This window comes from Notolabrus celidotus, chromosome 18 (assembly GCF_009762535.1).
Source record: "Notolabrus celidotus isolate fNotCel1 chromosome 18, fNotCel1.pri, whole genome shotgun sequence".
Classification (NCBI taxonomy): domain Eukaryota; kingdom Metazoa; phylum Chordata; class Actinopteri; order Labriformes; family Labridae; genus Notolabrus; species Notolabrus celidotus.
In genome coordinates, this window is record NC_048289.1 from 871,914 (window position 1) to 892,638 (window position 20,725).

The 20,725-nt window shown below is 41.8% G+C and overlaps 1 protein-coding gene across 1 annotated transcript in view; it reads left to right on the forward strand.

Annotated features, from left to right (window-relative positions):
- The window catches only part of hs3st3l (heparan sulfate (glucosamine) 3-O-sulfotransferase 3-like), a 35,001-nt gene extending 18,884 nt beyond the window's left edge, over window positions 1–16,117 (forward strand). The window contains exons 2-3 of the mRNA XM_034707306.1: window positions 9,424–9,653; window positions 14,960–16,117. Coding sequence (XP_034563197.1) covers window positions 9,424–9,653; window positions 14,960–15,348 — 619 coding nt within the window. The 3' untranslated portion in view covers window positions 15,349–16,117. The remainder of the gene's footprint in view (window positions 1–9,423; window positions 9,654–14,959) is intronic.
- Window positions 16,118–20,725: the final 4,608 nt, after the last annotated feature.

The window sequence follows — 20,725 nt, forward strand, 5'->3', positions numbered from 1 at the left end:
TAGAGACACTCAAAACAAACAGACTACAAAGTTACAAACAGAGACACAGAAAACAAAGTTACAAACAGACACAGACAACAAAGATACAAACAGACACAGACAACAAAGATACAAACAGAGACTACAAAGACACACAGAGACTATAAAGACACACAGAGACTATAAAGACACAAAGAGACTAAAAAGACACACAGAAACTACAAAGAGACACACAGAGAGTACAAAGACACACAGAGACTTCAAAGAGACACAACCAGAGTACAATGAGACACACACAGACACACAGAGACTACAAAGAGACACACAGAGACAAAAGACCCACAGAAGTATGCAAAATAGCAACTAGGAGACACAACTGCTTAGAAGTGAAGGAACAGAAGGACAGACGAAACAACAGCCAAGAGACAAAATGGATCAAACACACACAGATTACTACCTCACTGAAACGTGACTGAATCAGAGCTAGGAGAACAGATCTGACTGAGCCTTGTGTGTGTATGTGTGTGTGTGTGTGTGTGTGTGTGTGTGTGTGTGTGTGTGTGCGTGCGTGTGTGTGTGTGTGTGCGTGCGTGCGTGTGTGTGTGTGCAGTTGGGGTTCAGGTGTGGTCCCCCCTGTCAGTACTGTACTGGAGGTGATCACCATAAGGCCCAGACGGGCGGGGCGATCTGGCCCTCATTAAGGCCCTCCCCTGGGGCAAGGGAAGGGGGGCAGGGGGGTCCGGGGCCCCTCTATGATGGATGTCTCCGAGAAGTGGACAGGGCACAGCCACAATACACCGTCCCCTTAATGGTCCCCCAATAACACACACAATAACACACTCATGCATGCATGCAGACACACAGACACACACTCAGTCCGTGATGAGCAGTCAGGTGTGTTTAATGAACACAGGAGGCTCAGTGTTTCCTCCTGGACCAGACTTCAAAGATACACATCTTTGATCCATCAATCCTCCTGCTCTGCACATTTCCATATGATGAACACAGCAATTGTTTCACATTTGTTAACACACACACACACACACTCTCTCTCACACACACACACACACACACACACACACACACACACACACACACACCACATCACATCACATGACACAGCATGCTGCTGATGGCTCCAGAGGGTCCTGGCTCCCCCAGTCTCCACCTGCCACTCCTCCTCCCAGCTGAGGCTCAGAGCTGTGTTACCATCCTCCCCTCACATTGACTGCACTCACACACTCCCTGTTCACACACACCATCATACAGCTCTCATCCCAACACTCACCATCCTCACTACCCCCCCCTCCCCCCTCCCCCATACTTACTCTGAGCCCCCGCAGGATCAATAGCCGGTGGCCTTGGCTGGCCTGCAGTAATCCACCAGGGAGGACGGCTGAATTATCGGGAAATGGACGACGAAAGAAGGTTCCTCCAAGCAAACAGAGGCTTATTATAATCTGCAGATAATCCCGTGTCGGTCTCTCTGGATGTTTGATCTCGCTCTCAGCAGTAAATGAGCGCTGTAAGGATGTTGGTAAAACAGGCCTTTAAACTGCCAATTAATTGAGCCATCTTTTATGAGGAGGGGGGTTCCTCTGAAACACATGGTGACACCAGCCGGCTCTGATCACCTGCCAGAGATGAGCCCCCCTACCAAATCCAACCCCCCTCCTCGTACAGGCACACAGGCCGCCAGGAGGAGCAGTAATAATACCATATGATATAGATCTGGCATAAGAACCAACAAAACTAACATAAAGTGAATAATACTTTAACTCTCCCTGTCCCATTAAAGTTACTAACCATAGACCTTTCTGGAGTCCCTGAGCTCCCTTGTCTCGTAGGTTCCTCTGAGCTGTCGTAGACGTCCTCCTGCTGTGGACGTTCCAGACTCCGGCTGATACGGACGTGCTGGACTCCAGCGTCAACAGCTACTACTACTCGTCTCATCACTATCACCGCTCCCTCTCTCTCTTATTCTCCTCTATCCCTCTTTCCAGACCCAACTCGAGGCAGATGTCTGTCTAACATGAGTCTGGTTCTGCTCGAGGTTTCTGCCTGTTAAAGGAAGTTTGTCCTCTCCACTGTAACTAGCTAAATACTGTGAGGTGCAATGCTCATGGTGGATTAAGGTGGGGTCAGACTGAGTCTTATCCTGTCTTGGTGTTGGGTCTCTGTTCATAATTTGACATAGAGTGGTCTAGACCTGCTCTGTTTGTAAAAGAGTCTTGAGAGAACGTTTGTTGTGATTTGGCGCTATACAAATAAAGATTAATTGATTGAATAATAAATGCAACTCACCGTGACGCCCTGAGCTGGTTTCCCTCCCCATCTAAATGTGATGGGGGCAGTTACACCTGAAGTTTGTTCCTCATGTCCGGTCTACTCTGTGATTTAGTTTTTGTCCCTGCTTCAGGTCGGTTGTTGGAGGTGGAAGCAGGGTTTCTGTGTTTTGGTGATCTCAGGATATTCTGCTGTGGTTTTAATCTAGAATGTTGGCAGAGTTGAAGTGATCTCTTTAAGTCAGCGATAAAGACATATTTTAAGTAGGACTCCTGGTGTTTCCTAATAAATGCAGCTCTCTTTTCTTGGAAGTGTTCGGCTCCTCTGCTGCCTCATCACTGCAACTTTTCTCCTTTCAAAGAAGCTCTCCACAGACGTTTGCTATTTTTACTCTTTAGTGTTGTGCCCTGTTAAGGGGTAAATAAGTAAATAAACACAGACACGATGCTTCCTCTCTGGCAGCTTCACCGGGAATTTAATATCTTAACAAAAATAAGTCAAAATCACATTTTCATCACATTCACATTTACATGCGCCAACACTGCCATCTTGTGGCGCCATAGCAGCGGCATGTTAGACAAAACTTAACTAGCATCAAACTCTTTCAGTAGCCTTAACTTTAATAAGCTCCTCAAAACGGTTATAAGATTAATAAAACACAAGAAAACAGGTAAACATTGATAACTCACGGTAAAAGAACATTAAATACTTAGATTTTACCTGTTAAGGGGTAAATAAGTAAATAAACACAGACACGATGCTTCCTCTCTGGCAGCTTCACCGGGAATGAAGCATCGACGTCAAGAGCTCTCACTTCCGGTCATGACAGGCATGATCAACCAATCATGAGCACTATTCATCAAAGACCGAACAAGTAGAGCACAGATAACATTACTGATAACATTTAAATGTTTTTAACACGTTTTTAAAGTATTTAACTTCTTTTAGGACACATATCACATCATTAGTTATTAACATTTTTACCTTTTTATGAATTTTCAGTAATGACATTTAACAATGAATTTAAATTACTTGTCACTAACTGTTTTATTTCACAACAAAATCTATCTATCACATTAGCATGTGCACTGTTAAAATGAAAAAGCTGTGAAAACTCAAAATTTCAAGGAAACTGTCTGCATTAGATTTTTGAGTTTTGAGGATAACTAGAAATCTTACATTTGAGCCAACTGATGAGTTTTTGTTGAGATAACTTATCATTCATATGTAGTGTAACTTAAAGTTTTGAGTTCTACAAACTAAGAAGTGAAAGTTGTGCCAACTTATTATTGTTTGTTCATAAATGTCCCTTTGTTACTGCACGTTACTGCACCGTTTTCACACCTGCAAGGTAGCTAGCTAATGTTCAAGGCGGCTAACTATTGGTAATGACCATGCCTTATTAAACTAACTAAACAAGTTAAAGTGACAGTAACCAGGAATCAACTGACCATCAACTGACCAACTGTAAAGAGTTTCAGTACAATACTCAAACAAAACACTCACCTTTAGGGTGATCAAATCCACACAGGACAGGAGAGATGGCGCCACGTGGGGAATTGAAAGTGTGGAAGACCCCTGTAGTTTTGAGTTGGAGACCCCGTTCTTTGCCTGAAGCATACTCAAATAATTTAGCCGAGCCTCAAACCCATCATTTACAGTTTTGCAACTTATGAAATGAGACCAACTTTACAAACTTCATACAGGTAGTTGAGAAAACTACTTTGATGTAGTTTGAAACAAAATGGAACATTTGTTGTTTACTTAACCAAAAAAAACATTTTCAGGCCAACAATTTTAAGTCTTCATTTTTACAGTGTGAGCTTAGTTTATTTTGGCATTGCAGCTTTTAAAGGATAAATAAATACAATTCTATATGTGGGAATTTTTGCCTTTTTTTTTATATATAATAGCGAAAGAGAGACAGGGAATGCAGGGAGCAGAAAGAGGGGGAAGACATGCAGCAAATGAAGTCGAACAATATACAGTCTATAGCCTCTGTATATTGGGTACGCACTTAAACCACAAGGCCAGCAGCACCCCTAATCTCTGCATTTACCAAAAGGTATACAAAACAAACACATGCTATCAAGCTTTATTTGATCATTGCCTTTTAGTTCACACTTGGTTAACAGCTTTGTTTTGGATGACCTAAGAGGAAACTGCTCACCTGACTTCAGACTTTACACTGATACCTTGTTTGTGAAGTTTTAGAGCAGAGGATCTTTGACAAAGCTCGTACACTTAGTCAGTGTGGAGAGATGGTGTGAGCCCTGCATCAATCGATCAGTCAACCTATCAATCTTTATTCATATAGCAGCAAATACAGCATATTTTCTCCTCAGACTCCAAACAGAGCAGGTCTAGACCACTCTATGTTCTATTATTAACAAAGACCCAACATCAAGACAGGATCAGATCCAGTCCCATCTTACAGACAGGACTCAGTCTGATCTCATCTTAATCCACCATGAGCAGAGCACTTTGCAGCATTTAGCAAGTTACAGTGGCAAGGACAAACTTCCTTTAACAGGCAGAAACCTCCAGCAGGACCAGACTCATGTTAGACACACATCTGCTGAGACCGTGTTGGAGAGAGGGATAGAGGGAGATGAAGAGAGAGAGAGAGATGATAGTGGTGAGACAGATAGTATTAGTTGTAGCAGCTGGAGTCTGGCACGTCCACAGCAGCAGAGATCCAGAGGAACCTACTGGACAAGGGAGCTCAGGGACTCCAGAAAGGTCTATGGTTAGTAACTTTAATGGGACAGGAAGAGTTAAAGTAAGTGATGAGGGGATGCTAATGACTGATCACTAATGGACGCTCCCCTGGTTCCTTCATCGGTCACCATCCTCTCTGACACACACACACACACACACACACTAACACACACACACACACACACGTTTCTGCATCTACAAAGACTTTGTCTCACAAACCCAGAATGTTTGTGTACGTGAATGCAATTAACAAGAATTTTGTATGTCATCATTTTACTTTGTGTCTTTGAGTGTGTCTGCTTGTGTGTGTGTGTGTGTGTGTGTGTGTGTGTGTGTGTGTGTGTGTGTGTGTGTGTGTGTGTGTATGTGTTTGTGTGTGTTTGTGTGTTTGTCATAGCGTAAATAACGGGTCCATTGAGAGTCCAGAGGCATGGGGAAAATGTTTGGCTAATGAGAGAACAATAAGTGTTTGTTTGGTTTTTGCAGTGTGTATGTGTGTGTGTGTGTGTGTGTGTGTGTATGGTCTCGTGCACGTGCCTCCTGTGCATGTGTGTGTGTGAGAGAGTGTGTTTGTGTGTGTATCAGACAGTGCGGCTCCTCTTGCTCTGGGTTTTGGAGTTAAAAGGGAAGTCTTCAAGCTGAGTGGTGGTAAGCACCGCCTCACACCCATCAGATCAAATGAATCACAATCTGTGTGTGTGTGTGTGTGTGTGTGTGTGTGTGTGTGTGTGTGTGTGTGTGTGTGTGTGTGTGTGTGTGTATGCAGTGTGTGTGGTGTGTGTGTATTGATGAGAGGTTGTGTTGCAGGAGAATGTGAAACCTGATCTGATAGCAGAGGACGCTCGGAGCATCCTGTCCTCTCTCTGTATCAGCTGAGTTTGTTACCGTCTCTTTAAGAACTCACTCAGGACATTTTTATCGACTCTGTTTCCTGATTCATCCAGAAACAAGAAGAAAAGGGACAAAAATTCAAGCTGCAACCCAAGGTTCATGTTTGGGACCATGTGTTGTAGAGTGTGAGCATCAGGCTGAGGCTGTTTAAACTCCTTGAATAGAGTATCTCTGTAGGTTCTCCTCCATAGTCATGTCTGGACGCTGTCTTCTTGTCTGATGTGCTGTTGCTTTAAGGTGATGAATGATGAGGTCAACCTGTGCAGGACTCAACCAGGATCTGAGTCTGTTTGTTGTACACAAAAGGCGTTTTTCGACCGCAGAAACTTTACCCCTGAACTATGTGCGTTTCAACCGGTGGTCCCAGGGTCTAAATTTAGTTCAGAGGTTAATAATCTCCTCCCTAAAAAGCCCCTGCTAGGGGGGTAGTACTTTTCAAAGGTCCTGGGACTTTCGGGAGGCAGGGCCTGCAATGCAGAACGTGTCTGATTGGTAGATTAACCTCAGTGTTTTTATTCCTCCCTCCGTCCACAATAACATCACACACATCTGTGATTCTCTTGATTTCTCTTTCTTTCATTAGTTTTGATTTGTTCTATCTTTTTTGTATGTGTGTGTACTTTTCAAAAGAAGAAGCTGTGATTCTCTTGATTTAGCAGCTTGTAACAGTAGTCTTCAGTAGTCTTCAGCCCACCGTGAATGCGTCTCTCCCGGTGTTCCGGTTTTAAAAGTGACCCTGTAAACTGGAGACCTTCAGCTGAACGTGTCAGTGTTTGTGGAGTTTACACAGCTGTTGAAACACAGAGGGAGTTCCTGGGAATGCAAACTAGTTTAGTTTTTTTAAGATTTCAAAATATCCTCATCAGATATTTAATGATCGTCTAAAGACGTTTATGAGGGATGCATCTGGCTGAAAGTCTCCAGTTAACAGGGTCACTGTTTAATCCAAAACACCGGTCGATCTCTGTCACGGCTTTTTGAGTTCAAAAGGATTTTAAAGGCGTGTTGAAACGTCTTTGCTACTCGCGCTTATCTCCTCTCACGTGTTGATTCAGTGAATCCATCTGTGATGAAATATAGCACCATCTAAAACAGACCAGCTGAGTCTCTTCATGCTAACAGGCTAACTGTTGTGTTGCTCATAATGATACCTGCCTGTCCGTCTGCTTCTATGGTGTCATCTGTGATGAATGGCATTCGTCTTTGTTTTACTGCCCTCTACTGGTCTGGTGGTGTCGTGCATTTACTTTTTTCTCTCCATACATCACTGGCCTGATTTACACAATCTACCCGGGACTTCAGCCTGCGGTCGAAACGCAGACAACAATGGGGTCACAGGAACCTTTTAGTTCAGGGGGAAATAGTTCTGGGGGCAAAAAGTCCCGGAACTCTTGGTCTAAATGCACCTAAAGGGACAGTAGGAAAAAAGCATCTTAAAGCTGAAGCAGCTTACGTTCAAAAACTGATCAGAACGTCTAAAGTTTTAAGAAGGATAAAGAAAAGGACATCATTCCTGTCAAAAAATGAACAACACATGTTCACCTGGAGGTAAACGACAGACAGAAGACATGCCCTCAGGTGATAGAAGAGTAAAGGTGTAAGGAAGGCAGAGAGTGATGATGTGCAGTTACTCATCACTTGCAGCGTTCTGATGAAGAAAAACATGACAAATGTAAACGCATGTTTATGTGTGTGTGTGTGTGTGTGTGTGTGTGTGTGTGTGTGTAGAGTTCTTTGAGCTAACACACTAAGCTGCAGATGAAGGTGTATGAGTGTGTGTGACTAAGCTCTGAGGCTGTGTTTGCTGAGGCGGTCAGGTGTGTTGGCAGATGTCCCTGAGTCCCCGTCGTCCTTTGGGACTCATTTATCTCACTCTCTCTCTGTGTGTGTGTGTGTGTGTGTGTGTGTGTAGCTCTGCTGTTACTTGACTGTGTGACTGGATCACCTGATCACTTGCGTTAGAGTGCGTGTGTTTCTGCAGATATCACCACTTCCTCAACCTACTGACCTAATTCCCTCTAAGACTCTCCTGTGTTGACCTCCAGCTCTCTGATCATGGTTTCAGGACTGAACATACAGATGAAAACAGAAGGAAGTATTTTTGAAGGAGAAATAAAAAGAAAGGAAGAAAAACCAAAAGACAAAAAACAATCAGGAAACAAACATTGAGGGTTCAGCTGAGTCAGTGGAGCAGACGCTCAGAGGCTGGAGTCCTCGTCACACTGCTTGTAGGATTGTTTTTTGGTCCTGGCGTGATTTGGTGCATGTCATCCCCCTCTCTTTCCCAACTTCTCTTGAGATGTCCTTTCAAAATAAAAGCAAAAAAAGAAAGAAAATAATTTAAAATGAAAGGAGCTGGTCCTTATTACGGATGAGATTTACACACAATGAACGCATGCAGTTAATTTACAGTGTTATAATTTCTTTGTAATTTTATATAAAGCAACATGAAGATGAACTGTTTTATAGCAGTTTGATTTCATACTACTTTATTTATTTATTATCTAGTTCAAATTTTAGCAAATTTTTATTTATTTTATTTTACTTATTTATTTATTTATTTATTATCTAGTTGAAATTTTTGTCACTATTGATTTATCTATTTTTATTTTATTTATTATTATCTCGTTCAAATTTTAGTCACTTTTTATTTATTTTATTTGACTTATTTAATTATTTATTATCTAGTTCAAATTTTAGTCACTTTTGATTTATTTTATTTGACTTATTTATTTATTTATTATCTAGTTCAAATTTTAGCAACTTTGTATTTATTTTATTTTACTTATTTATTTATTTATTTATTTATTATCTCGTTCAAATTTTAGTCACGTTTTATTTGTTTAATTTGACTTATTTAATTATTTATTTATTATTATCCAGTTCAAATTTTTGACACTTTTTAATTATTTATTCATTAATTTGTTATCTAGTTCAAATTTTAGTCACTTTTGATTTATTCATTTTTATTTTTTTTATTATTACCTAGTCCAAATTTTAGTCACTTTTTATGTATTTTTATTTATTTATTTATTTATTTATTTATTATCTATTTCTAATTTTATTCCCTTTCTATTTTTTTAAATTGATTTTTTTAAGTATAGCATCTTATCCTATTTTAATGGTTTAATATTTTAGTGATTTATTATCTTGGAAATGTATTTTATTTTGGTGAGTTTAATTTCCTGTGTTGAGTTTTAACATCTTATTTCAACTTTAGGGTTGTGGGGTGGGTTTTGAGTCGGGGCTGGGGTTGGGATTAGGATGGGGGGGGGTCTTTTTATTTTTATTTTTATATATATATTTCTATTTTTTATGTATTCTATTTGAAGTTGTTTTTATGTACAGCACTTTGTGTCACAATGTCATTGTATGAAAATCACTTTATAAATAAAGTCTGATTGAATGATAGAATGAGAGCACTGAGAGAATAGAGCTCTGTTGGGTTGATGAAAGCAGCAAACAGCACAGGGACAAACTGGTGTCTGTGTCCATACAGCTGTTGTCCTGCTCCGAGTCTTTAAATCCTGTCTTCTGTGTCTGCAGGAGTATGATGCCCAAAGCTCTGGACGGTCAGATCGTGATCGAGAAGACTCCTCGATACTTTGTCACGGTGGAAACTCCAGCTCGAGTCCACGCCATGTCTCAGGACCTGAAGCTGATCGTGGTCGTTCGGGATCCTGTGACCAGAGCGATATCAGACTACACCCAGATCATCTCCAAGACCCCCGACATCCCCCCGTTTGAGAGCCTGGCCTTCAAGAACAAAACCACAGGTACTTTATCTGAGGTCTTCAGAGGTTTAGAATAAAAGAGTTCTCTTTCCATGTCTGGTCTCATTAAAACTCCTGAGAGTCAAACATGTGCATGCTACAGAGGTTTCAAGAGCCAGACTTACAGATGAAAATATCTACTAAAGAGGCTTCATGGAGGACCGGTTCCAAATATCTTCTAAAGAGACTTCATGGAGGACTGGTTCAAAATATCTACTAAAGAGACTTCATGGAGGACCGGTTCCAAATATCTACTAAAGAGACTTCATGGAGGACCGGTTCAAAATATCTTCTAAAGAGACTTCATGGAGGACTGGTTCAAAATATCTACTAAAGAGACTTCATGGAGGACCGGTTCCAAATATCTACTAAAGAGACTTCATGGAGGACCGGTTCAAAATATCTACTACAGAGACTTCATGGAGGACCGGTTCATGTCTGCGTTAGTAGTTCATGTAGTTTGCTGACATGCTGACTCACAGTTCATGCGTGTGAAGATGATGGTTTAAAAACAAGTTGAATAAAAGTCATGCTCTTTGATGTCATCACCCAAACTCAGACCTCATCTCTGACCTCATCTCTGACCTCTGACCTGACCTGGATCCTGTAAACATAGAGCTCTGAGGTTCAGTCTCTGCTCCCTGTAGACTAAATCACTGTCATGTCCTGATCTAAAAGGTGATCCTGAACTTGGATCGTATTTATGTAGCTTTATTCATTTGAAAATATTGGATGCTCCAGTCTTCAATCTGTGACCCAGTCACAGGACTTAGTTTAGCTTTCTGTCCCCAGACTGTCTTGAGATGGGGATAAAGAGTTTGAGGTCCTCTCAGCCTTTACTCTACAGGAGGATCTGTGTCTGAGTGAGCTGATCTCTTTGAATGTTTTCACAGCAGAGTGAAGGCTTTAAAGGCTGGAGATGCTTTGACTCATGACTCTCTGTCATGTGATCCAGGACATGTTGACATGTCTGTAATTGTTAAGTGTTGTCTGTGACTTCAGTGGATCAGGCTGCTGCTGATCTCGGCCAGGACACTAAAATAGATTGTTAATCTAAGTGAGGCTTTCCCGGTTAAATACATTTAAATAAATAAATAAATAAATGAATAGATAGATAGATAGATAGATAGATAGATAGATAGATAGATAGATAGATAGATAGATAGATAGATAGATAGATAGATAGATAGATAGATAGATAGATAGATAGATAGATAGATAGATAGATAGATGGATGGATAAATAAATAGATAAATTAATAAATAACTAGATAAATAAATACATAGATAAATACATACAAAAATATAAATAAATAGATAAATAATTAGATACCAAAATAGATAAATTATAGATAAAAAAATACTACTATAAATACACCAATAAATAGATAGATAAATAAATAAATACATAAATATATACATAAATACAAATATAAATGAATAAATAACTAGATAAATAAATACATACATACATACATACATACATACATACATACATACATACATACATACATACATACATATATAAATAAATAAATAGATAAATCAATCAATATATAAATATATAAATAAATACCAATATAAATAAATCAATACATCAATCAATAAATAAATAGATTAATAAAGGACAGTTGTTTTACAATTAGATTTGAATTAAGTGGTCAGTGTTCTCTACCTGTAGAGCATAATGCCATTCACTTACATTAAGATATGTCACCATAACAGGATTTTTGAACTTTGATACCAGCAAACATTAGAGCAAGACACTATTAATACCTGTTTCATCACCACGGCAACAAAAACTGAACTCCTGATCCATGAACAGCAAATAACCACCATATAAGGACACAGACCTGTGCATCTGGTGGGCCTGCCCTGCAATCATGGCGCAAGGAAAGAAGGATAGAGAGAAAAAAAAGAACTTCTCTGAGGCGGAGATTGAAATTATTTTGAGCGAAGTGGAATGTAGGAAGCACATTTTATTTTCTATAGATATAATATAGATATAATAGTAAGTCTCTACATATAAAACACATGCATTTGTATAGAAGACTACATTCTTACTGACAAGCCAGCCGTCTCTCACAGCTCCATTCTCCAAACGGGTGCCAACTTATGAAGCTGTCATGCGTCCCACCGAGCCACAACGTTGAGCAACACACAGTTTGCATCACATATCAGCTGCACATTCACAGAATGAAAGTTTTTCTGGTTTATGTATGCAAATGCATCATCAGATGGAGCCTTGATGTGTATGTGTGTGCAGTCTATGGCACCCATGACATTTGGCATGTTGGCCAGCGCGCTAAACCCCCCTTTACCTCAATTTGTCGTTGTGTGCCATAGGGGGAATTGAATGTACTCTGGCCTTAATTCAATAATGCCGGCAAGTACTGCCGGTAAAATGCGGCTCATTGATGGCTGGGAGATTCCAGATCTATCTGCCATCTCCTGCTGGAAGGTCCCTGTGACTAAGAATCCCAGCACAGAGAGAACCTGTAAATGTGCGGGTATGGTGTGGCTTCTTTTAGTTGACCTCGTCAGATTAGGCTCCAGTTAGTCTGTGTGGTTTTTAACACGTAGTTCACCTTCTAAATAAACCTAATCTAGATCTCAAAGCTTTAACTGCCAACTTATTTGTTGTAAAAATATGTTATATATATATTTTCAATATTTTGTCATGTTTAAATGACGTGTCTCAAAGGCATCTGTGTATTGTGTACATAACAGAGAGCAGTATGTATTCAAATTGTAATTTCTGACAGTGACAAGCAGTATTTATGTGTATTCCTACATTTACACAAGTGCTACACACAGTGGGGAGCAGGTGTAGATTCTGTGAGTAGTTACTCACAGATCAGCGCCACTAAAAGATTGATGAATGCAGAAATCCGCGTAAATTTCCGATGCACATGGTTTACAGACAAATTCTTGCTGCTCACGTTTCATGAATGAGACCCAGTGTGTTTCACGTGGACGTGAGTATCTCTGTTCTGATCATACAGTGTTAACCTGCACAGAGACACTTGGTCGTTTATATCTTTGTAGACATGAGAGATGCTGGTTTCCTGGTTTCTGACTACTAACACCGGAGCCTGTGATGTTTAGCTAAACATCTTACCTGGATTCTGTGTCTCCCTGTGAAGCATCCGTTGCACCGTCTGCTGGTCACCAGAGCGGACGATGACCAAACACCTCATCCAGGATTTTGTCAAATTAGAAAGTTTCTGGATCAGAGGGATCTTCTTTTTTTAGATTTCAGTCTTTCATTCCCAAGAGACAAACATCGGCTGTTTTCAAAAACGACCTGCTACATACTAATGCAGTAGGCAGTATGTATTGCCTACTACATACTGCGTTCGAATTTAGTCTGTAGTCTGACTGTTCTGTTGGATCTGTGTTGCAGTACGCTGGGCCAGGCGTCACTGGATTTACGGTTTCAGAAAGCGGAAGTAAACAACGACCAAGCTGATAGATAAACTGCTTCTTTAGCATCATTTATGATTTAAAAAGTTAAGAAGGGGTTTATATTTAATTGAATAATGTTCACAGCATCTAAAAACTGAGTTCCCCGGTCAAAAAAGAAGAAAAAAGAAGAAGTGGAATGAGCGCTGTGCATTATGGGAAACAGTACGTGAGGCAGACTGGTCCGATGCATGATGTGAAATTTTCCCAAATCAGTAGTCATCCAGGGAGTTTTGGCATACTGCAGATTTTGCTCTTGTTCACATACTACATACTGAATTTAGACCAAATCAGTACGTACTGCTAGTATTGTAGGCGGTTTGAAAACAGCCTTAGTTTTCCAGAGGTGAGACCTTCTCGCTGCTGCCACCATGTGGCTGAGGGCCTGAACAGGTTTAGTCAGCAGCTGTCAGAAAACGGGGGAAGGTGTTTGCATGGCACTGTATCCCTGTTTCTTTATGAGTCCTACAGGTAGCTAAATCAGGTTTCTCCAAACCGAGATAAGAGCTTATCCAGGTTTCTGAAATCAGGATCTGATGTTTACATACACGAACAAGAAAACAGGGTGCTTAAATCCATGAAACACACTCACTGTTAATCAATCAATCAATCAATCTTTATTTGTATAGCGCCAAATCACAACAAACGTTATCTCAAGACGCTTTTACAAACATAGGAGGTCTAGACCACTCTATGTCAAATTATGAACAGAGACCCAACACCAAGACAGGGTAAGACTCAGTCTGACCCCACCTTAATCCATCATGAGCATTGCACCTCGCAGTATTTAGCTAGTTACAGTGGTGAGGAAAAACTTCCTTTTAACAGGCAGAAACCTCGAGCAGAACCAGACTCATGTTAGACAGACATCATGCCTCGACTGATGCAAAATAAGTTCTCAAAGGAGTGTCTTTCCAAACAAAAACAACAAACCAATAAGCATGGAGTGCTGCATGGTGAAGGGGAGGAGTGGAAAAGTGTCTCCCTGGTGCTCTCTGAGGATCCAGGTCGAACTCTTAGGCCTCAGAGTAATTTTACTGAGAGCTTTTATTTTGAAGGGCTACAGAGTTTGAGTTAAACATGTCTGTGTGTTTCAGCGTATGAGGCCTCAGACTCATTTTACTGAAAGCTTTTATTTTGAAGGGCTACAGAGTTTGAGTTAAACATGTCTGTGTGTTTCAGCGTATGAGGCCTCAGACTCATTTTACTGAAAGCTTTTATTTTGAAGGGCTACAGAGTTTGAGTTAAACATGTCTGTGTGTTTCAGCGTATGAGGCCTCAGACTCATTTTACTGAGAGCTTTTATTTTGAAGGGCTACAGAGTTTGAGTTAAAACATGTCTGTGTGTTTCAGCGCCTGAGGCCTCAGACTCATTTTACTGAAAGCTTTTATTTTGAAGGGCCACAGACTGAGTTAAAACATGTCTGTGTGTTTCAGCGTCATAGGCTTCAGTCATTTTACTGAAAGCTTTTATTTTGAAGGGCTACAGTCTGAGTTAAAACCTGTCCGTGTGTTTCAGCGTCTGAGGCCTCAGACTCATTTTACTGAGAGCTTTTATTTTGAAGGGCTACAGAGTCCGAGTTAAAACACGTCTACGTGTTTTTGAGGCCTTCATCAGGACAGGAAGTGGTTTCCCAGCTGCTCCCTGCTTCTTTTAAAGAAATGAAACTCCTCAGCCTCATGTCTTTTGGAACTGCAGTAAAGCTCATGGTTTTCATGGACCCACTCTGCAGAGTCAGACTGTGCCCTCTGCACCAGGCTAAGGGCTAAAGTCTAGCACCTGAGCATCTTAACTAAAGACTTCACAATGAGTCTGAACACTGCGTCCCTCTCTCTTGTCTACAGGTCAGATCGACTCTCAGTGGAGCCCGCTGTGGATCGGCATGTACGCCCAGCACCTGGAGCGCTGGCTGGCCTGGTTCCCCAGGACTCAGATCCACCTGGTCAGCGGGGAGCGGCTCATCTCAGACCCGGCCGGAGAGCTGGGCCGAGTCCAGGACTTTCTGGGTCTGCAGAGGATCGTCACAGACAAACACTTCTACTTCAACAAGACGAAGGGCTTCCCCTGCCTGAAGAAGCCGGAGGGCAGCAGCAAACCTCACTGCCTGGGTAAAACCAAGGGCCGGACGCACGCCTTCATCGACCCGCAGGTGCTGCAGAGACTCAGAGACTTCTACAGACCGCACAACCACCGCTTCTACCAGATGGCTGGGCAGGACTTTGGCTGGCAGTGACACTTGGTGAAGAAACAGTAGCTTCAATCTGACGGGTGCAAAGACTCAGAGAAGTGAGCCAGTAATCTGCTTCTGACCAGCAGAGGGCGTCTCAGAGACTTCATGATGACTATTCATCCACCTGAATCAATCAATCAATCACCTTTAAACATATCTTTTAGAGTCTAGATCTGTGTGGCTTCATCACTCATTCATGTTCAGTCTGAAAGGATGCATCACACACAGATGCACCCCTCGTCTGTGTTCCCGTCTGAAGGGTCAGACTGAGCAGTGTGAGGGGGTTCTCCTGTTAAAGCTGAGTAGCTGTAGTGTCTGCAGTCAAACCCTGACGCTCTAGCCGTAGTCTGAACCTCCATATTTCCTTTCCTCCACCTGTCTGTTCTTCAGTCTCTCTGGTTAACTCTTTAAGGGCATTCGGTGCATACATATTGAGAATGGTCCTCTGAGCGTGGCTCCGGATGAAAGCGGGATGAATGTTTAATGAGAGGATCTGTGTATGAGCTCAGGTCTGACTGAGTGGTTTTGTATTCCTGAATAATGGATGTGGATAAATGGATGTGGGGAGCTGCTGTGGATCTCTCACACTTTAAAGTGAGAGGTTCAGGTTAGCATCCGGCTGTAGAATCACCTGCTGTACCTGCAGAGACGTTAAGGGACCACAAACGGAGCAGGACCGGGCGAGATCGATGAGAGGAGGTCGACCAATCAGCGTTCAGGATGTCTACAGGGTCCACTGTTTCAGTTTGCATGTATTTGCACTAGTTTGAAAGCATCAAAATAAAACTATTTTTAAGCAAAAGTCTCGTTTTCTCTCATCATATGTGATTGTGATCAAGCCTTCGGATCAGTGTTAAATGTGATTGCACGCATTAGTTTGATTGCTGCACAGCATTCAATCTGTTAATGTCAGAGATATACGTATTAATCTGCATCTGTAGATATCAACCCAAGCTTTACTGCAGAATCAACATTTACATAATGCCAGTTTGAAGGACAGCAACATGAATCAAACACATCTACAGCTCACTGCTGAAGAGTCACAATCATAAATTATAATACTCTTTGATTCTATAGCACTTTTCTAAACAAAGTTACAAAGTGCTTCACAGAGAGACACAAAAATAAACAAAGAAAAGAAAATGTATATATATATGTATGTATATATATATATGGTTAAAATAAAGAAAGGAACTTGAATGCATCATAAGACATCAAGAGCAGAATAACATGTTTACATAGTTATGAAAGCCTTTTAAAAAAAGGTTGTTACGGCGGTGTAAGGAGAGCCAGAACCCAGATGCCGAGTCGAACAAAAAACTTTTATTTACAAAAAGGAAATCACAACAGAAAATCACCTTGACGGGAAACGAGAACAAAAGGTCAGAAATAACTAAGGGTGTCCAGGAGGGAAAAAACTCACTAGAAACAAAAACCAGAGTAACTACGCTGAGCACAATACTGAGACAGAAGATCTTTACGGGAGCGAGGACACACGAGACACAGGCATGAGCGGTAATCTTCTGGCACTGAGGAGAATTTGGAGCAGGCTTAAGAAGCCGGGCTGATTGCGGGATGAGAGGCAGGTGTGTCTTGTGAGCCTCGCTCCCGTGGAGATCGGCCCCGCCCCTCTGCATGTACCTGCTGAGGGAGAAAGAAAAAGGATCAGGAGGGAGGGCAAAACACACACAAAAAACCAGACCATGACAAAGGTTTTATGAAGCAATGTTTATTACTTTATTATGAATGACAGTAATTTTATCACATCTTACTGATGACCTCTAATTAAACATTTCAACATGATGTTAGTCCAACCCAACCATATTGTAATTTTGACTCATTGAAATGGCACTTATAGATAACCTTTGATTTCTTCTGTGTACAGATGAGTATGTGTGTATGGTCAGGTGATATCGGGGGGCCTGATGGGGGAGAAAACCTTGGGAATACAGATTCTGATGGCAAAATTCCACCACATCCATATCCGGTCTGTATCCGCCATGTCACAGCAACGGATCTGATAGGTTTCTATTCTAGTCAATGTGTTAACTTCCACTGGATCCACTCTGTTGCGTTCCGGCTGCGTCTCTGATCCAGCAGGTCGGAGTCCTCCGGATCAGATACACAAGACTTCTATTTTTGCCGGATGCCGAGCACGACGCATCAATCTCAACAGACAGTCCCTCCAGGAAGTTGCGATTTCGCGATCGCAACAATCAACGCAAATTCAACCAATCAGCACGATTTTTTCGCAGCCCTGCAATTTTTTACAAATCGGTTTTGTCATCAATTTGACTTCCTTGGAACATAAACGTAAGTCCTCACTTGATCGGCACTTTTCAACAACAAAACACACACAGAGAACGGGTCAAAAGAGAGGACGGCAGGCAGGACAAGTGACCATGACAACGTTGTTATTTATAGATTGAGGGGCTCAGTGTTAGCTTGGGCTCTACCTGCAGCAGGTGTACTTTATGAACCAGCTCTCCTCACCTCCATGCATCTGTCTCATCTTCATTGATGATTTTACCCCCGGTGTGCGTTAGTAACAAAGACACAACCGGGGGACGTCTGTTTAATATTTGAGGTTTGACGTTGTTGCCGTGGTTACCGTAAAAAGCTCTGCATCTACAGATTTAATCCAGTTTGGTGATACATCAGGCACCTTCAGTCCTTTCATGGCATTTTACTGTGAATCAAGAGAATCAAAATACAGTCAGTGGCCACATGAAGAATGTTTTCTAAAAACAACTGTAATTTAGCATATTTACTGAACCCTGAGATGTTATTGGGGAAAAAAAGCAAAAAAAAAAAATAATCGCAACTTTCACCGCAATTTTTTCAAAAAGCTGTCGCAAATTCAGGCTTTTTGGGCCGCAACAATCACAAAAAAATTCCGTGAAATCCTGGAGGGACTGAACAGAGCAGATGGAGCAGGACAGGAAGTCAGGTTTCACCAAAACAAAATGAAAACATCCGGTTAATTTTCAGAATAAAACACTCTGTGTTATCACCAGATCGTATTTCACTTAACTACAACAACAAACCAAAGTCATGATGAGCGGAGCCAGGCCTGGAGTCAACAGGTCAGAGGTTTTCAGAGGACCAGAAAGACAACATGGATGAGGAGAGGAGGAGGAGGAGAATCCTTGATTCAGTGATTACTGCAGGGGAAACCTCGGTCACATGACTCCAGCTGTCCGGAGGTCCTGCTCCAGAGACGGACTGGACACGGATCAGGCGGAAGTTCCAGGTGAATCTGATGTTGAACTTTTCACTGTTGTTGGATTGGGGAAGCTTATTAGGGAAGTAGCTGTATCTCCAGGGCAAAAGAGTTTTGACTGTCAAGAACGAACTAAATCTATTGACCGGCCCATGTTCACGTAATCTGAGTTTTCCACACTCCACTCATGCCATTACCAAATTAGATTCTAATCAATATTTCAGAATAATTCACACTCAGATATCTCACCTGTAGTGGTGTTCCCCCTGGATGTCAAAAGCCACAAAAGAACTGCAGGCACAGTAACTTCAGTTCTGAATGATGGGAAATGTAATCCAGTTGAACTCTTTTAATGAGGATACTGTTATTACAGTGTCAAAGGTAGAGAAACTTCATGCTCCCACACCTGGCACAGCTCTATGTGTCACTCACCCTCACTGCATGTTCCATATGACTCACTCAGTAACTTTAAAGAGAGCTACCCAATCCACATCAACCCCTTGTGCACTGGATGAAGTGTTGCCAACACCTCAGTGAAGAAAGTAACTATTGGCTGTCCTAAAGGTTGCTAAATGACATCATCACTTAATTAGCATAATTTAAATTATAATGGACGCTGTAGGAGAGACGAGTAACGTTGAGGGAGAGACAAAAAGAGGTTAAAAAACACTTTAAATATGTTTCACTAGCAAGGACCACGCCACACAAGGATATAAGTTGAACATTTAATGAATTAGTTGTGCGTGGTGTGCCCAGCAGAAGGAGACTCAGGATGGGGGTTCCGTCTCAGCGTTATCCTGCCGGAGCTGATCTTGACCCAGGTTGTACCTGGAAGTAGACAGGGCATAGAAGGAGCGAGCATGAGTTCAGTAGGAGAGGACAAGGAAATAGGTTAAGGGCAGGAGAGTAAGGTGAGGGAGGGTGGGTTGAAGAATCACGGACAAGCAGTTGGAGTAGGCTGGCTACGTTTAAGAAGGCTTGTCAGGTGATTGAGGGTGTGGTTTAGGCGTGGTCCTGCTCCCGAATCTAAGTTAACACCTTAACTTCATTTCACTAGCAAGGACCACGCCACACAAGGATATAAGTTGAACATTTAATGAATTAGTTGTGCGTGGTGTGCCCAGCAGAAGGAGACTCAGGATGGGGGTTCCGTCTCAGCGTTATCCTGCCGGAGCTGATCTTGACCCCCAAAAGAGTTGAATTAGATGGAGCTCAGTTGAGCGTGAGCTTGACACGATCGTTGAGACTGTTGCGGATGTATGAGTGATATGTTTGAGATGACCAAAGCCCTAGGATCTGTATGGCTATGTCTGAGTTGCCTGACCAGGCTGCTGTGGACACTGCAGCAATGCGGAATGAAAGGGCAGGACAGTGCTTGGAGGTTATGCCACTTTTGTTCAGGTTTCAGTGATGAAGAGTGGGTCGTGAGGAGATGCAATAGCGACATACCGAGAGCTGATGTATTTAGTAAGTGGTTCGTACGGGCTAAGATTGGAGTTGAAACTAGGGATGTACATTTTAAGTATTTTCCGTGATCGATTTTTGGAAATGTTAACGATCAATTATCGATGAATTGATAAAACATTATTATTCTTACGTCAAAAACAATGCCAAATAGGTTGTTTTCCCCTAAATTGTATTTTCTACAGCAACAAAATGCATATAACTGACGGAATGGAATACTGGCACATGTGTGACGCGCAGAATATCAACGATCAGGCTCATTCGAATAGTGCTTGGAGCGAGGCTGTTGAGGAAGCTTCATGTGAGATGAGAGAGGTTCACTAGCTGTGGAGATAGCTGAATATTGTTGCTGAAAACAATGGGACTGGTATGGGATGCGGATCGGATTCTGGGGCCAAAGTCTGAATTTCTGAAAAGAGAATGAGAGTGCATAAGCGATGGTGTTGAGATAACCAGGATTCTGAGCTGCTCTGAGAATGAGCTGATGGTGGGTTGAGATTAATGCGGTTCTGCGCAGAAACGGCATAATGACTGGGGAGTGTGACGGCCCTGGCTGATGATTTCGACGACTGCCGTGTTATCAGAGTGTATGAGTATTGACTTTCTTAACCATTCGGGACCCCAAAATATGGACGCAATGGTGATGAGAAACAGGTCATTAAAGCGGATGAAGGAGACTGGGATGCGGAATCG